Source organism: Mobula hypostoma, chromosome 15 (assembly GCF_963921235.1).
Source record: "Mobula hypostoma chromosome 15, sMobHyp1.1, whole genome shotgun sequence".
Classification (NCBI taxonomy): Eukaryota; Metazoa; Chordata; class Chondrichthyes; order Myliobatiformes; family Myliobatidae; genus Mobula; species Mobula hypostoma.
Window position 1 is genome coordinate 74,040,804 of NC_086111.1, and position 17,278 is coordinate 74,058,081.

At 44.6% G+C, this 17,278-nt stretch overlaps 1 protein-coding gene across 1 annotated transcript in view; it reads right to left on the bottom strand.

Annotated features, from left to right (window-relative positions):
* The window catches only part of lsm3 (LSM3 homolog, U6 small nuclear RNA and mRNA degradation associated), a 47,121-nt gene that overhangs the window by 14,472 nt on the left and 15,371 nt on the right, over window positions 1–17,278 (bottom strand). The window contains exon 2 of the mRNA XM_063068268.1: window positions 9,264–9,374. Coding sequence (XP_062924338.1) covers window positions 9,264–9,374 — 111 coding nt within the window. The remainder of the gene's footprint in view (window positions 1–9,263; window positions 9,375–17,278) is intronic.

The window sequence follows — 17,278 nt, forward strand, 5'->3', positions numbered from 1 at the left end:
GGGCCTAAGGGTGACTGCAGGGAAGGAGCATCCCACACCTCCTTTGGTGGAGAGGGGGGAGAGGAACATGACTCACATGACTCTGATTGGGGGCCCAAGGGTGACTGCAGGGAAGGAGCACTCCACATCTCCTTTGGTAGAGACGTTTCTTTACCTCGCCACCCTTCCCTTCCACGTAGTCCTACATTTTTCTATCACCCTGTGTCTAGTATCACTTGATGAACATACCATCCATGTATATAAGCAATTTTATGTATTTATATTTATTGTGTTTGTTTTTGTGCTGCATGGGATCCAGAGTAACAATTATTTTGCACTTTGTGTATTGGAAACCACAAGTGCCTTTACTTCCTGAGAAAGCTAAAGAAATTTGGCCTGTCCCCTAAAACCCTCACTAATTTTTATAGATGCACTGTAGAAAACATTCTTCTAGGGTGCATCACAACCTGGTATGGAAGTTCTCCTGTCCAAGACCAGACGAAGCTGCAGAAGATCGTGAACACAGTGCAGCACATCACACAAACTTATCTTCCGTCCTTGGACTCACTCTACACCGCACGCTGTTGGAGCAGTGCTGCCAGGATAATCAAGGAGGGAACAGCTTCTTTCCAACTGTGATAAGACTGCTGAACGGATCCTGACCCGGATCTGGGCCGTACTCTCCAAATATCCAGACCTGCCTCATGTTTTTTTTTTGCACTACCTTACTTTCCCTTTTCTATTTTCTATTTATGACTTATAATTTAAATTTTTAATATTTACTATCGATTTGTAATCCAGGGAGCTTGAAGCGCAAAATTTGATTCTTGAAATTTGAAAATTTGATGATTGTACGCTCTAGTATCAATTGTTTGGTGACAATAAAGTATAGTAAACTTAAAATAAATGATGTTGAAATTGATAAGGTTTCTGAAACAAAATTTTTAGGAGTGGTAATAGATAGTAAATTAAGCTGGAAACCAGATATAAATCATGTCAAAGCAAAAATGTCAAAATCTATTGCAATACTGTACAACACGCAAGATTTCTTATATCAGGAATCTTTGTATACATTACACTGTTGACTTTCAGTCCCATACATGACTGACTGTGTAGAGGTATGGGGAAATACATACAAAACAAATACAAACTTAATTTTTCTACTCCGAAACAAAGTCACACAAATTGTAAATAAGACAAGTTATTATGAGCCAACCAATCCACTATTTATTGAACTAAACACTTTAAAATTCAGAGATTTCGTAGATTTTAAAATAATACAAGTTATGTATAAAGTAAAAAATAATACAAGTTATGTATAAAGTAAAAAAGCTACCACAAAGTATCCAAAGGTTGTTTAAAATGAGAGAAAGTCAACATGATTTGAGAGGAACATGTATATTTCAAAAGCAAAGGATAAGAACAAATGTAAAAAATCATTGTATTTCAGTCAGAGGGGTGAATCTATGGAACAGTTGTCATGAGAATTTAAAAATATGCACCACACTTAACAAATTAAAAAAAATTATTTAAAAACAATTTAATGAATAGATGTAAAATACATGATTTAAAATGAATGGGAGTAATGTAAATAAATGACACTTGGCATTGGATTTTGTTAAAAGATTATGAAATTTTTTGTTTTGATGTGATGATTGACACCAAATATGTTGTTGTATGAGTAAGAGGGGTAGGCGTAATAAGCTGTAGCTTCAGCCTACACCCTTTCGGTCTGTTTTAAAGGATATCTATTTTTTTTTGTTGTAATTTTGCCCTATGAAATCATTGTTGAAAATTATGCTTTTTGTTATGTTTGTACTAACCAAAATAAATTTCATTGATTCATTAAACAGTCTTGAATCTTCATGAAAAAGCTGCTTTTTCCTGAACACTAAAGGTCTCTTGATTAACACTCGGTTCCTCACACTTCACTTACCAAAGAGATTGTCTGCTGATTAGCACGTTGCTGTTTGTAGGAACACGCTGTTTGCAATTGCTGCACTTGGCCACATTGCAATTCTGGCTACACTTCACTGGCATTAAAGCATGAAGCACTCTCCAGACAATACTTGTTCCTACACACAAACATTTCCTTTACTCTTTCCATTGCCCTTCCATTACTCTGCATCTTGGTCTGGGCAACGTTGAAGTCAGCTCCTCCTACACCCCTGTGGAATCTAACATTTTAACAGGAGACACCTTGCATCTAATTTTTCTAAATGTTAACTTTCCCCTGCAAGCTGTCACATTGGGCGTATCATCTTTGGAAAAGCTTTCAATAACTCAGCCCAAACAGGAAATGACAGTAAAGTTAGATGTATGCCTGGCTTCCAGTGCAGGGCTTTTTCCAATAGTCATGAATTGGGAAGAATTGGGGGAACTTGATCCAGTCACCAAGTCATGTGGGACTCTGAGGTTTACAAACCATTGTGGAGAGATAACCTTCTGCCTTCCTCGCCCATGAGACTAGTGGATTTGATGCTTGCTAAAGGATGTGCCGGGTCCAGAGGAGGTTCACAAGAGTCATTCCAAGGTTTGGCTCTGGGCTCACTGGACTTTCGAAGAATGACCAAGAAATATTGAATGCCTAGATAGAGTGGATGCGCAGAGGATGTTGCCTCTTGTGGGTGAGTCTAAGTCCAGAGGACACGGTCTCAGAACAGAAGAACAGACCGTTAGAACGGAGATGAAGAGGAATTTCATTAGCCAGAGGGTGGTGATTCTGTGGAATTCATTGCCAAGGATGGCTGTGGAGGCCAAGTATATTTAAATCAGAGATTGATAGGTTCTTGATTAGTCGGGACATCAAAGGTTACAGGGAGAAGGCAGGAGAATGGGGTTGAGAGGGATAATAAATCAGCCATGATGGAATGGCAGAGCAAACTTGATGGGCTGAATGGCCTAATTTTACTCCTATGGCCAATGGCTTTGCCCATAATATTGGAAAATACAATCATTTTGTATAATTCAGAGCACGTGAGGAGGCACAAAAAAGATAAATAATCCCAAAGGATTGTTTTGATGTTTGCTGTGGTTTGTGTTGTTCTGCAGAACATTGTGGGCATGCTAGGTTTGCACCGGAATGTGAAGCAACACCTGCGGGCTGCCCCCAGCACATGCGTAAGTGGGCTGGTTGTTAACACAAACAACACATTTCACTGCATGGCTTCATTTGCACATGATAAACAGATCTGAATCTTTGCTTTTGTGCAACGAGCTGCCGGTGGAAATGTGGATGTGGATTCGACTGCAAAGTTTAGGAAAATTTAGATTGATACATGGGTGGGAGGGCTATGGTCTGGTTGCAGGTCAGTGGAACTAGACACATTAACAGTTTGGTATGGACTAGATGGGCTGAAAGGCCTATTTCTGCTCTGTAGTGCTCTATGACTCTATATCTGACACTGGTTTTCTACTGTCCGTCCTGCTAATCTATCTGTCCACTTCACCAACTCTAAGTTGCACAGTTGTTTCTGAGGGCTGAAGGGTGTGTGTCTGTGCTGTATTCTCTATCAGGACTAGTTACAGAGAGGAAAGAAAACAAACTGTGTTTCGGGTGATGTGGGGGTTTGGGGGAAAAATTGGCTTCTAACCTAATGCTCCACGATTGCAATTTAAACCTCCACCCAATGCTGTACCACAACGTTTCTGATCTTGATCAAGGTGACCCCTCTGACTGACTTAGTTCAATTGCCTGATAAGCGGTTTATCATCAGACACTAAAGCTTTCTATTTTTAAAAACCTCCTATTATTCACTTTAGCTAATCATCAAAAGTATAGAATCTTCAGCAGTCAATCACATTGAAGGATCTCGTTTCCGAGCAGATCTGTGCAGGCTTAGAGTAAACTAATTATCAAAGTACGTATTAACTTTCTTGCAGGCATTTACAGGAACAAAGAAATACAACCGAATTTACACAAAAGCTACACATAAATAAAGATCGACAAAGAACCAATATGCAAAGACCAGTTGTACAAATAAATAAAAAAATGATAGTGAGAACACAAGTCCTTGAAAGTGAGTCTGCAGCTTGTGGAATCAGCTCAGTGTGGAGGTGAGTTCAGGAGCCTGATGGTTGAGGGGTAATATCTGTTCCTAAAACTGGTGGTGTGGGATGTAGGGCTCCTGTACCTCCTGCCCAATGGCAACAGCGAGAAGAGAGCAAGGCCTGGATGGCAGGGGTCCTTGATAATGGATGCTGCTTTCTAGATGTGCTCAATGGTTGGGAGGGATTTCCCTGTGATGGACTGGGCTGTATCCAACACTTTTTGTTGGCTTTTAGTTTCCCGGGCATTGCTTTTTACATTCCAGGCAATCACTTAGGACAATCTCCACTGTACATCTACAGTATCTACTTTTGCCAAAGTTTTTGGTGGCATGCCAAAACTACACAAACTAAGTCGCACAATTACTGATAAATCATCCTGTGTAGGACCTACAGACCCTGATAAGGGTGAGACAGGTGGAGTTTGGTGGGCCATGTGAATGGGTGATTCAAATAGGTAGAGTTTAGTGGAGCAGGTGAACAGGTGATTCAGACAGGTAGGGTTTGGTGGGCCAGGTGAATGGGTGATTCAGACAGGGTTTGGTGGGCCAGGTGAATGGGTGATTCAGACAGATAAGAGTTTAGTGGAGCAGGTGAACGGGTGATTCAGCCAGGTAGGGTTTGGTGGGCCAGGTGAATGGGTGATTCAGACAGGTAGAGTTTGGTGGGGCAGGTGAATGGGTGATTCAGACAGGTAGAGTTTAGTGGAGCAGGTGAATGGGTGATTCAGACAGGTAGGGTTTGGTGGGCCAGGTGAATGGGTGATTCAGACAGGTAGGGTTTGGTGGGCCAGGTGAATGGGTGATTCAGACAGGTAGAGTTTGGTGGGCCAGGTGAATGGGTGATTCAGACAGGGTTTGGTGGGCCAGGTGAATGGGTGATTCAGACAGATAAGAGTTTAGTGGAGCAGGTGAACGGGTGATTCAGCCAGGTAGGGTTTGGTGGGCCAGGTGAATGGGTGATTCAGACAGGTAGAGTTTGGTGGGGCAGGTGAATGGGTGATTCAGACAGGTAGAGTTTAGTGGAGCAGGTGAATGGGTGATTCAGACAGGTAGGGTTTGGTGGGCCAGGTGAATGGGTGATTCAGACAGGTAGGGTTTGGTGGGCCAGGTGAATGGGTGATTCAGACAGGTAGAGTTTGGTGGGCCAGGCGAACGGGTGATTCAGACAGGTAGAGTTTGGTGGGGTAGGTGAACGGGTGATTCAGACAGGTAGAGTTTGGTGGGGCAGGTGAATGGGTGATTCAGACAGGTAGGGTTTGGTGGGGCAGGTGAATGGGTGATTCAGACAGGTAGAGTTTAGTGGAGCAGGTGAACAGGTGATTCAGACAGGTAGGGTTTGGTGGGCCAGGTGAATGGGTGATTCAGACAGGTAGGGTTTGGTGGGCCAGGTGAATGGGTGATTCAGCCAGGTAGAGTTTGGTGGGGCAGGTGAACGGGTGATTCAGACAGGTAGAGTTTAGTGGAGCAGGTAAATGGGTGATTCCGGCAGATGGGGTTTGGTGGGGCAGGTGAATGGGTGATTCCGGCAGATGGGGTTTGATGGGGCAGGTGAATGGGTGATTCAGACAGATAGGGTTTGGTGGGCAGGTAAATGGGTGATTCCGGCAGATGGGGTTTGATGGGGCAGGTGAATGGGTGATTCCGGCAGATGGGGTTTGGTGGGGCAGGTGAATGGGTGATTCAGACAGATGGGGTTTGGTGGGGCAGGTGAATGGGTGATTCAGACAGGTAGGGTTTGGTGGGGCAGGTGAATGGGTGATTCCGGCAGATGGGGTTTGGTGGGCCAGGTGAATGGGTGATTCAGACAGATGGGGTTTGGTGGGGCAGGTGAATGGGTGATTCAGACAGGTAGGGTTTGATGGGGCAGGTGAATGGTGATTTAGATTTGTGCCTGTGTTTAGCCTCCACCTGCTCCCAAAGAGACTACAATTGTTTGTTACGTTCATGGATGTTTGGGTTATGGATCCCCACGAGCGGACAAACGGTGTTACATTCTCAAGATCAGATGAGCTTTTTGTCACGTGTACATCAAAATGTACAGTGAAATGCGTCGTTTGTGTCACTGAGGGTGTGTTAGCGGAAAGCCACAAGTGTTACCATGCTTCCAGTGCCAGCAGAGCATACTTACAATTCACCAACCCTAACCTGTCCATCCTTGGAGTGTGGGGGGAAACCGGAGCACCCCGAGGAAACCCAGGTGGTCGCAGGGAGCACAGGAAAACTCATTACAGACAGCGGTGGGAATTGAACCCAGGTCGCTGGTACTGTAAAGTATTACGCCAACCACTACACTCATGTACCACCCACAAAGAAGTTTGGAGGATGCCCTGAAGCATGTTTCCTGCCCTCTTGAGAAATGATGCCTTGCTAGAGTGTTTGCTTCAGGAGTCTGGTGGCAGGCACAGAGACTACGTGGCTCACCCGTCAGGCATTGTCAAGTGTAACAGGAACACTGACGCTGAGATATCTGACCAATACATTTGAAGGATTTCAGTCAGTACTGGTGCTGCCTCTCCAGAGCTCTGAGATGACAGCTGTATATTATCCGTGTCTTTGAATAGCAGGTCAGGATTTCTGCTTCTCCTTAGGCACATGCCTGGGTGGCAGGTTGGGGTCCAAATATAAACACGAGATTCTGCAGATGCTGGAAATCGCAAAGCAACACACAAAAAATGCTGGAGGAGCTCAGAAGGTCAGGCAGCATCTACGGAAGTGAAATCACAGTCAACGTTTCAGGCCGAGACTCTTCATCAGGGCCGGAAAGGAAGAGGGAAGATGACATAAACCAGGTGGGGAAGGGAAGGAGCACAGGCTATAAGATGACACATTCATCCAAAAGCTGCAGTGATACATGGGAGGTAACATCAGATTTTGTCATTGCTATCCCCTTGCCTTCCAAGGTACAAAGCGACCCATGTCAAGTCGGGTATCATCACGATTGTTTTGGGTGAAGTAAAACACTGGGCTGAGGCAGCACTTATCCCCTCCTGAGCAGCCAAGTGTGAGTATAACCAAGAGAAGTGTGGTCCAGGGAAGGCCAGACAGAACAGTAGCCCAACGTTTACAATGCCTGCGATCGAGGTCCAATTCCCGGCTGCCTGCGACCACACATGGGTTTCCTCTGGATGCTTCAGACGCCACCTGTGGAAGCAATGAGGTGGTTGGCTCCTCGGGTCGAGACGACACTAACTCCGGGCAGGAGATTGCTGGGACTGCCATGTGAGGAGATTGCTGGGACTGCCATGTCAGGAGATTGCTGGGACTGCCATGTCAGGAGATTGCTGGGACTGCCATGTGAGGAGATTGCTGGGACTGCCATGTGAGGAGATTGCTGGGACTGCCATGTGAGGAGATTGCTGGGACTGCCATGTGAGGAGATTGCTGGGACTGCCATGTCAGGAGATTGCTGGGACTGCCATGTCAGGAGATTGTTGGGATTGCCATGTCAGGAGATTGTTGGGATTGCCATGTGAGGAGATTGTTGGGATTGCCATGTGAGGAGATTGCTGGGACTGCCATGTGAGGAGATTGTTGGGACTGCCATGTGAGGAGATTGTTGGGACTGCCATGTGAGGAGATTGTTGGGACTGCCATGTGAGGAGATTGCTGGGACTGCCATGTGAGGAGATTGTTGGGATTGCCATGTGAGGAGATTGTTGGGATTGCCATGTGAGGAGATTGTTAAGATTGCCATGTGAGGAGATTGTTGGGATTGCCATGTGAGGAGATTGCTGGGATTGCCATGTGAGGAGATTGCTGGGATTGCCATGTGAGGAGATTGCTGGGATTGCCATGTGAGGAGATTGCTGGAACTGCCATGTCATTGCCATGTGAGCAGATTGCTGGGATTGCCATGTGAGGAGATTGTTGGGATTGCCATGTGAGGAGATTGTTGGGACTGCCATGTGAGGAGATTGTTGGGACTGCCATGTGAGGAGATTGCTGGGATTGCCATGTGAGGAGATTGCTGGGATTGCCATGTGAGGAGATTGCTGGGATTGCCATGTGAGGAGATTGCTGGAACTGCCATGTCAGGAGATTGCTGGGATTGCCATGTGAGCAGATTGCTGGGATTGCCATGTGAGGAGATTGTTGGGATTGCCATGTGAGGAGATTGTTGGGACTGCCATGTGAGGAGATTGTTGGGACTGCCATGTGAGGAGATTGTTGGGACTGCCATGTGAGGAGATTGTTGGGACTGCCATGTGAGGAGATTGCTGGAACTGCCATGTCAGGAGATTGCTGGGATTGCCATGTCAGGTGACCAGCTTTGCACATTGACTGCATGCCAGTTCTTCACGGCACAGGCAGCAACTTGTTTCCTTGTGCCCCGGATCCCAACGTCTCCAGTCTCCATTAGATAGTGACACAGTCCTGCCTGGAGCATGAATAATTGATGCTTAGGTTTAAATATCAAGCCTAAAAATGTTCCTGCAGGGCTTGTGTCAAGGTAATTAGCACTGCCACTTGTGCCATGGCTGTAGGCAAAACCTTCATCTATCCAGGAGGCAGAGAATGCAGCTGTGAGTACGGCAATTTCACCCAGGAAATAACCTAAAAAGTAAAAGGTCCTACAACACATGAAACTTGCAGTTTTTGTGCTCAACACACCCTTATTAGCCTACTGGGTTGTCCCAGGAAAGAGACCATTAAGATTGAAAGAGTACAGGGAAAATTAAATAGGATGTGGCCAACATCGGGATATAGAAACTGTCCTTGAGCATGGTGGCACGTGCCTTCAGGCTTTTGTATCTGAGGGGACAAGAGAGAATATTCGGGTGGGGTCTTTGATGATGCTGGCTGCTTTACTGAGGCTGTGAGAATTGTAGACAGAGTCCATGCAGAGGAGGCTGGTTTCTGTGATGTGCTGAGCTGTGTCCACAGCTCTCTGCAGCTTGTCGTAGTCAGAGCCAGAGCAGTTGTCATACTAAGGTTTCCTCTGGAACTTGGTAAAATCCGTCAGGGTTGAAAGAGAACCTGCAAGATTTCTGTGGCTTCCTGAGGAAGTAGAGGTGCCCATATCCCCATAACAACTGTTATGATCCCTCCTATTAACAGTTCCATCTGGCCTAAGATCATCAGCTCAGAAGTTCCGTGTAACATTTCAATTTAGCCAAATCAAAAACATGGATTGTGAATATCTAGGCCCCAAGCACCGAACGTGCTGTACCCCACAAGTTAGAATAGGTGTTTGTTTGTTCCCCCAACATGGTAATAATTCAACAGGTTACCCACGTGAAGTCTGCCACGAAGTTCTCGATCGTTCCTCATCTTCACGTAAATCCGTTCATCCAGACTAAGTCTGATCAAATCAAGAGGCTCCTCAACAGTGTTGGTGGTCTGGGGCTGAGGTGAAAGAAGCAGAAAACGAAATCTTATGAGCAGGAATCCGGTGACTTGACATATTTTAGAACACAGAACAGTATAGCACAGGAACAGGCCCTTTAGCCCACAATGCTGTAATGAACCAGCTAAAAAGCAAATCAGAGACATTCAAACACTAATCTCTCCTACCTAAACAACATCCATATCCCTCTATCGTCCTCACATCCATGTGTCTACCTGAACACCTCTTAAAAGCCTCTAATGTACTTGACTCTACCACCATACCAGGCAGCACATGGTAAAAAAACGTACCCCTTACATCCCCCTTTGAACCTCTCCTCCTCTCATCTTCAATGCATGCCCTCTGGTATTAGACATTTCTACCCTGGGAAACAGCTATTCCCTGTCTACTCTATCTATACCTCTCATAGTCTTGGAAACCTCTATCAGATCTCCCCCCAGCCTCTGCTGTTCCAGAGAAAACGGCCCAAATTTGTCCAACCTTTCGTGATAGCACATTCCCTCTAAACCAAACAGCATCCTGGTAAACCTTTTCTGCACCCTCACCCTCTCGACATCCTTCCTATAGTGGGGTGGCCAGAACTGTGTAAAAACTGCAGATGTGGCCTAACCAGTGTTCTATAAACTTGCAATATAACCTCTTGCAACAGAAAGGTCACAGGAGCTTCATTCAAGCATTTTACAGTAAGATAGATTACCTATATGATTAGGTATATGCAATTATGAAGAAGGCAAGCTATACTTCATTAGGAATTTGAGGAGATTTGTTATGTCACCAAAGGCTAGCAAATACCGTGAAGAGCATTCAGAATGGTTGCATCACAATCTGGTATGGAGGATGGTGAGAGTGTGGAATGAGATACCAGTGGAAAATGGTTGACGCAGGTTTGATTTCAACATTTAAGAGAAGTTTGGGTAAGTTTGGGAGGGGTATGGAGAGCTATGGTCCACGGACAGGTCAATGGGACTGGGCAGAAGAATGACATGGCACTGATCAGATGGACTGAGGGGCCCATTTTTGTGCTATAGTGCGCCACAAGGATAGGCTGCAAGTTTGATCTACATTCAGAGTTTGTCAATTGCAGGTTGATGGATAGCAACGATCATGGCTCTCAATACTTGCAAGTGAACTTTTTCTGATAGCAGATGGCTACTCCTCAAAGGCAGGTTCCATTCCTCCCATAACCCACCATCCAAATCAAAAGGCCAACAAGTCCAAGGTCAACAATGAAGAGGTGAAGTTTAACAGAGACCAAAGGCTGGTGAGAATGTGTCCCGCAGAGGACAAAGCTGCGTTGGAGAGGTGAAGGAATAAAAGTTTCAATCACCTATCTACAGGAAAGGCATCTAGAAGATTGAAAGTGCAGAGAAAATTTACAAGGATGTCACCAGGACTTGACCTGAGTTATATGGAAAGGTTGAATAGGTTAGGACTTTATCCCCTCTAGTGTAGGAGAAAAAGGGGATTGATAGAGGTATACAAAATTCTGACGGTAGAGATAGGGTAACTGCTTTTTCCACTGAAGCTGGGTGAGGCTAAAGGTTCTACTTTAAAGGGTGAAAAAGTATTTAAGGAGAACTTCTTCGCTCAGGGGGTGGGGGTGGTGTGTGTGTGTGTGTGTGTGTGTGTGTGTGTGTGTGTGTGTGTGTGTGTGTATATACACGTACACGTACGCATACGGAATGAGTGGGCTTGATTCCAACATTGAGAAGTTTGGGTAAGTACAGTACATGAGTGCGAGGAGTAAAGAGGGCCATGGCCCAAGCCAATGGGACGAGGCAGAATAACAGTTCAGCATGGATAGGCTGAAGGGCCTGTTTTTGTGCTACGATTCTAAAAGTCAGAAGGCAAGTAAGCTGGGTTTATGCTCGGAGTGGGAGTGCAGGAGGCTGAGGGGTGACCTAAAGAGATTTACACAAGTATAAGGAACACAGGATAAATAGTTAAGACTCTTTCCCAGGGCCAGGAAATCTAGAACTAGAGAGCACAGCTTTATGGTGAGAAATTCAACAGGTACCTGAGCAGCAAGTTTTTACAACGCAACTGGTATTGGTTACATGGAATGGGTTGTCTGTGCTGGTAGTGAAAGTAGATCGAATTACATCTTCTGACAGGTACTTGGACAGAAAAGGTAGTTTGGTAAATTGATCTATTAGTGTCACATGCCCCAAGGTTCAGTGAAAAGCTTGCCATGCATACCGATGACTCAGACCATTTCATTATAACACTGAGACAAGGGAAAATAATAACAGGTTCATTATCATTGTGTACCATGTCGTATGATGTGAGCTATGATTGTTCTTGGCAAATCTTTCTGCACAAGTGGTTTGTCATTGCCTTCTTCTGGGCAGTGTCTCTACAAGATGGGTGACCCCAGCCATTATCAATACTCCTCAGAGATTGTCGGCCTGGCGTCAGTGGTCGCATAACCAGGACTTGTGATATCAGCTGCTCATATGACCATCCACCACCTGCTCTCATGGCTTCACGTGACCCCGATTGGGGGGCTAAGCAGGTGCTACACCTTGCCCAAGGGTGACCTGCAAGCTAGCAAAAGGAAGTAGTGCCTCACACTTCCTTTGAGAGCCATATCTCTACCTCGACACCTATAATAACAGAATGCAGAATCATAAACACAAGAAATTCTGAAGATGCTGGAAATCTTGAACACACAAAATACTGGAGGAACTCAACAAGTCAGGCAGTGTCTACGGAGAATGACCAGTTGAATATTCCGGCAAGACCTTTCAGTATGACCAGATAAGAAGGGACAGAAGCCAGAATGCACAATGGAGTGTTACAAAGAAAGTGCAGTACAGGTAGACAATAAGGTGAAAGGTCACATGAAGGTAGATCACAAGGTCAAGAATTCATTTTATTGGATGAGGGGTTCATTCAGCATTAGAACAGCTGGATAGAAACTATTCATGAGTACGTGGAAATGGGTCTATTGGAGGCAAAGGGGCTGGTCAAAGACGATGACATATCAAAATGGCAGTGAAGGCAGAAGAAGGCTGAGAGGTCCCAATCATCTTGTACTACCTGCCACTGGACCCTGACCCTGACCTGGCAGGACCGTGTGGTGGCTGCCCGTGCATCAGACTCCCCATGTTAAACAAAGTCAGACACAGGCATTCTCCATGAGGAGAACATCATACTCAAGTTGAGTGAGCACACTACTCACAAGGTGTATGATGTGTTGGTCAAGAGATTGAATTGAAGATTCAAGAGCCGTGAGGTAACGTTGCAGCTCTACAAAACTCTGGTTAGATCACACTTGGAGTATTGTGTTCAGTTCTGGTCACCTCATTAGAGGAAGGATGTGGAAGCTTTAGAGAGGGTGCAGAGGAGATTTAAAAGGATGTTGCCCGAATTAGGAAGCATGTCTTTTGTGGAAAGGGTGAGTGAGCTAGGGGTTTTCTCTTTGAGATGAAAGAGAATGTGAAGTGACTTGACAGAGGTGTACAAGTTGCTAAGAGCCATAAATCGAGTGGGCAGCCAGAGACCTTTATCCCCAGGTCAGAAATAGCTAATACAAGAGGACATAAATTTAAGGAGATTGGAAGGAAGTATGGGGTGGGGGTTGTCAGAGGTAGGGCTTTTTTTTAAATATATACAGAGTGCTGAGTGTGTGCAATGCACTGCTGGAGTTGGTTGTAGAGGCAGATACCTCAGAGGTATTTAAGATTCTTTGATAGGCACATGGATAAGACATGGGAGCAGAATTAGACCATTCAGCTCATCGAGTCTGCTCTGCCATTCCATCATGGCTGATCCCAGATCCCACCCAACCCCATACTCCTGCCTTCTCGCCAAATCCTTTGAGGCCCTGACTGATCAGGAAACTATCAACTTCTGCCTCAAACATACCCACGGACTTGGCCTCCACTGCACTCTGTGGCAAAGCATTCCACAGATTCAGTACTCTCAGGCTAAGAAATTTCCTCCTTACCTCTGTTCTGAAAGGTCACCCTCAATTTTGAGGCTGTGTCCTCTAGTTCTGGATACCTCCACCACAGGAAACATCCTCTCCACATCCACCCTATCTAGTCCTTTCAACATTCAGTAGGTTTCAATGAGATCCCAATGCATTTTTCTAAATTCCAGTGAGTTCAGGCCCAGAGCTGCCAAACGCTCCTTCATTTCCGGAATCATCCTCATGAACCTCCTCTGGACTCTCTCCTTTCTGAGAGATGGGCCCCAAAACTGTTAATTATACTTAAAGTGCGGCCTAACTAATGTCTTAAAAAGCCACAAAGAGAGGGAAGGGATAGATTGATTTTAGAGAAAGTTGTAAGGTTGGTACAACATCATTTGAATCCAGTATGCCATCTAGTGGGAATATTTGAAAGCTTTAATCTAGTGCTTCCCAAAGTGATTCAAGATAAAGAGGGATGGGCTGCGTTCGGTAGCAATAGGCTGCTGAGGGATTAATGGTTTAAGTTAAGAAATGAATTACTTATTGTAAGCATTTTATCTTCAGTGCCTCATATTTGATTACAATGAACACAGTATCACCTCATCTCTTACTAACCCACTGTTCTCATAGACATTGCTCATAGCGCGTTATGGTTGTTGAAGAGCAATGTGACATTTCTGTATCTGGCATATCATGAAAAATCTACACTGAAGCGCTCACGTTATTTCTGGGCCTAGCCCGTGCACTATTGCTGTTAGCTAGTACGAGAGATTTTAGGACGTTCACTCGATTCAAATTCCGATCAGGCAATAAATCCATACCTGAGCACTTATAATGAAGAATAACAGTAAGGATGGGGGAAGAACTGATCTTGCTACAAAATGACTTTGAACTGAAGTCAAAGTTTAAAAAAAATCATATCAAGACTTTAGGTTGCAGAAAGAAGTCTCTGAACACTATCCTGCACTGTGGGAAAAGGTCAAGATGTTCTTTATAGCCTTTCCAACAACATATTTAGCGAAGCGTGCTCTCAGTACAGTCACCTAACTTCTTTCAAAACAACGAAGCAGGCTGCAAGTTACTGAATGTGGGAACCTGAGACTCCTGAATGACATTCAGCCTGACATTGAGAGCTGGTATCACTGCCCCAAGCTCATCCATCTGACTGAAAGGTGAAAAAGCAAGGAAGCAGTTAGTGAATATTTGGATCACTCATGTACACTCTAAAGTTGTTCATTAAAATTGATTTTACTGCAGTTAAATAAAGAATTTTATGGGCAACTTTAAAAAGAGTTGAACAATTTTTGCAATTACTTGTCTCTGCTTTGAATTAGCAGTTCCTATTTTCTTTCACTGAGCATCATAAATCAAATTTCTTTATAGTTTTTATGTAATGGCTGGAAAAGGAGGAGGGTGTTCTAGGGATGTGGTCTGGGAAATAAGGGGGCTGTAACCCCAAAAAAATTTGGGAACCACTGCTTTAATCCATAACAACAGCTGCACATTTACTACAATGAACTGCACAACCCATTTACAGATCACCTCAAGTCACTTCAACCGATGCAGTGTCACGACACACAAACCAGTCAACAGCATCACTGCCCAAGAAGTGCTCCTTTCCTGAATTAGTTGACTTGTGGTAATGGGACTCCAATGCTAATACAAAGGAACTGGAGACTCTGTGGGGTCTGTCACACGACACGGTTTCTCGTAACAGAACTTGCACCATCTATAATGTTTCATAATTGAAAACGACTGGCATGTTGCCGCCAAGGCACAAGCCTCCCCACCATCTTCAGAGCTAACGAGAGAGCAGCGTCCAATGAGGAATGCAGAGCCACAGTGACACCCCCGTCCCCCAGTCCAACAACCGAAGCGCACAGTGAGATCCCAGCCGGCTGAACAGCAGGCTACCAAGGCCTCCAGCAAACTTCTGCAGGAGTACCATGGAGAGCACTCTAACGGGTTGCATCACTGTCTGGCACAGAGAGGCCTCTGCGCAGGATCGGAAACTCAGCCAGGCCCATCGTGGGCACCAGCCTCCCCACCATGGAAGACATCTTCAAAAGGCGATACCTCAAATAGGTGGCATCCATCATGCAGGATGCCCACCACCCAGGACACGCCCTCTTCTCATTACTACCGTCGGAGAGGTGGTACAGGAGCCTGACAACGCACACTCAATGTTTCAAGAACAGCTTCTTCCCCTCCGTCATCAGACTTCTGAACAGTCCATGAACTATTTTGCTCTCCTTTTGCACTATTACTGTAATTTATATTTGTCTTTACGTATTGCACTGCTCTGTTCCCACAGGACAACAAGTTTCATAATTGCAGTGATAAGAAACTGGATTCTGACGAGTGACACAAAAACGGAGGGCAATGTGGGAGAGAAGATTAAATATACTAGTATACTAGCCCTTACAGAGGATGGGGAAGTTTTAAAGGTGCGGAGATTTACCAGGATGCCGCATGGATTACAGAGATATCTTATGAAGAAAGGTTGAGCGAGCTCGGGCTTTTCCCAGGCTGGAAATGGCTAATGCAAGGGGGCATGATTTTTACGGTGTACAGGGGATGTCAGAGATCAGTTCTTTACGCAGAGGTGCCTGGCTTCTTGTGTGTGGATGCACTCACTTTTTGTAAACTTCAGCTCTGAACGCCGTTTCCTTACTTTGTTTGCATGGTTTGTTTTTTCATTCGGCACATTGGGTGTTGACAGTCTTTTTTTAAAATGGGTTCTATTGGGTTTCTTTGAATTGTGGCTGCCTATAAGGAGATATATCTCAAGGTTGTATAAAATATACATATCTTGATAATAAATGTACTTTGAAGTTTGAGTGGTGGGTGCTTGGAACACATTGCCAGGGTTCGTGGTACAAGCAGTGACATATGTGTAAGAGATTATTAGACTGACTCATTCATGATAGAAAAATGGAGGGCTATATGGGAGGGAAGGGTTAGATTGATCTTAGAGTTGGTTAAAAATGTCAGCACAACAGCCATAGGCCAAAGGGCCTGTACAGCTCTTTGTTTTATATTAACTCTGTACTAAAGCAGTACAAAGTCAAGGAGGAAAATTTGATTTAAGTAAAAACAAAATTATGTCACCTTGCAATGAATATACCGAAACAGGGTATACTTCAACCTTGCAGGATGTGGATTACTACAGTATTCACCTCCTTGGAAGTTTTCATGTTTTATTGTTTTACAACATTGAATCACAGTGGACTTAATTCAGCTTTTTAACACTGATCAACAGAAAAGACTCGTTCGTGTCAAAGTGAAAACAAATTTCTACAAAAATGGTCTAAATTTATTATAATTATTAAACATAAAATAATTGATTGTATAATTTATCACCTCCTTCAAGTCATTACTTAGTGGATGCACCTTTGGCAGCAATTACAGTCTTGAGTCTGTGTGGGTAGGTCTCCATCAGCTTTGCACATCTGGACACTGCAAATTTTTCCCCATTCTTTACAAAACTGCTCAAGCTCTGTCAGCTTGCATGGGGATTGTGAGTAACCAAACAGCCCTTTGAGGTATGGGCTCTGACTAGGCCACTCCAAGACATTAACTTTGTTGCTTTTTTTTAAAGCCATTTCTGTGTAGCTTTGGCTTTATGCTTGGGGTCATTGTCTTGCTGGAAAACAAATCTCCCAAGTTGCAGTACTCTTTCAGATTACATCGGGTTTTCCTCCAGGATTTCCCTGTATTTTGCTGCATTCATTTTACTCTCTACCTTCACAAGCCTTCCAGGGCCTGCTGCAGTGAAGCATCCCCACAGCATGATGCAGCCACCACCATGCTTCACGGTAGGGATGGTGTGTTTTTGATGATGTGTGGTGTTCCGCTTACACCAAACATTGCACTTAGTGTGATGGCCAAAAAGCTCAATTTTGGTTTCATCAGACCATAGAACCTTCTTTCAACTCACTTCACAGTCTCCCACATTCCTTCTGGCAAACTCTAGCCAAGATC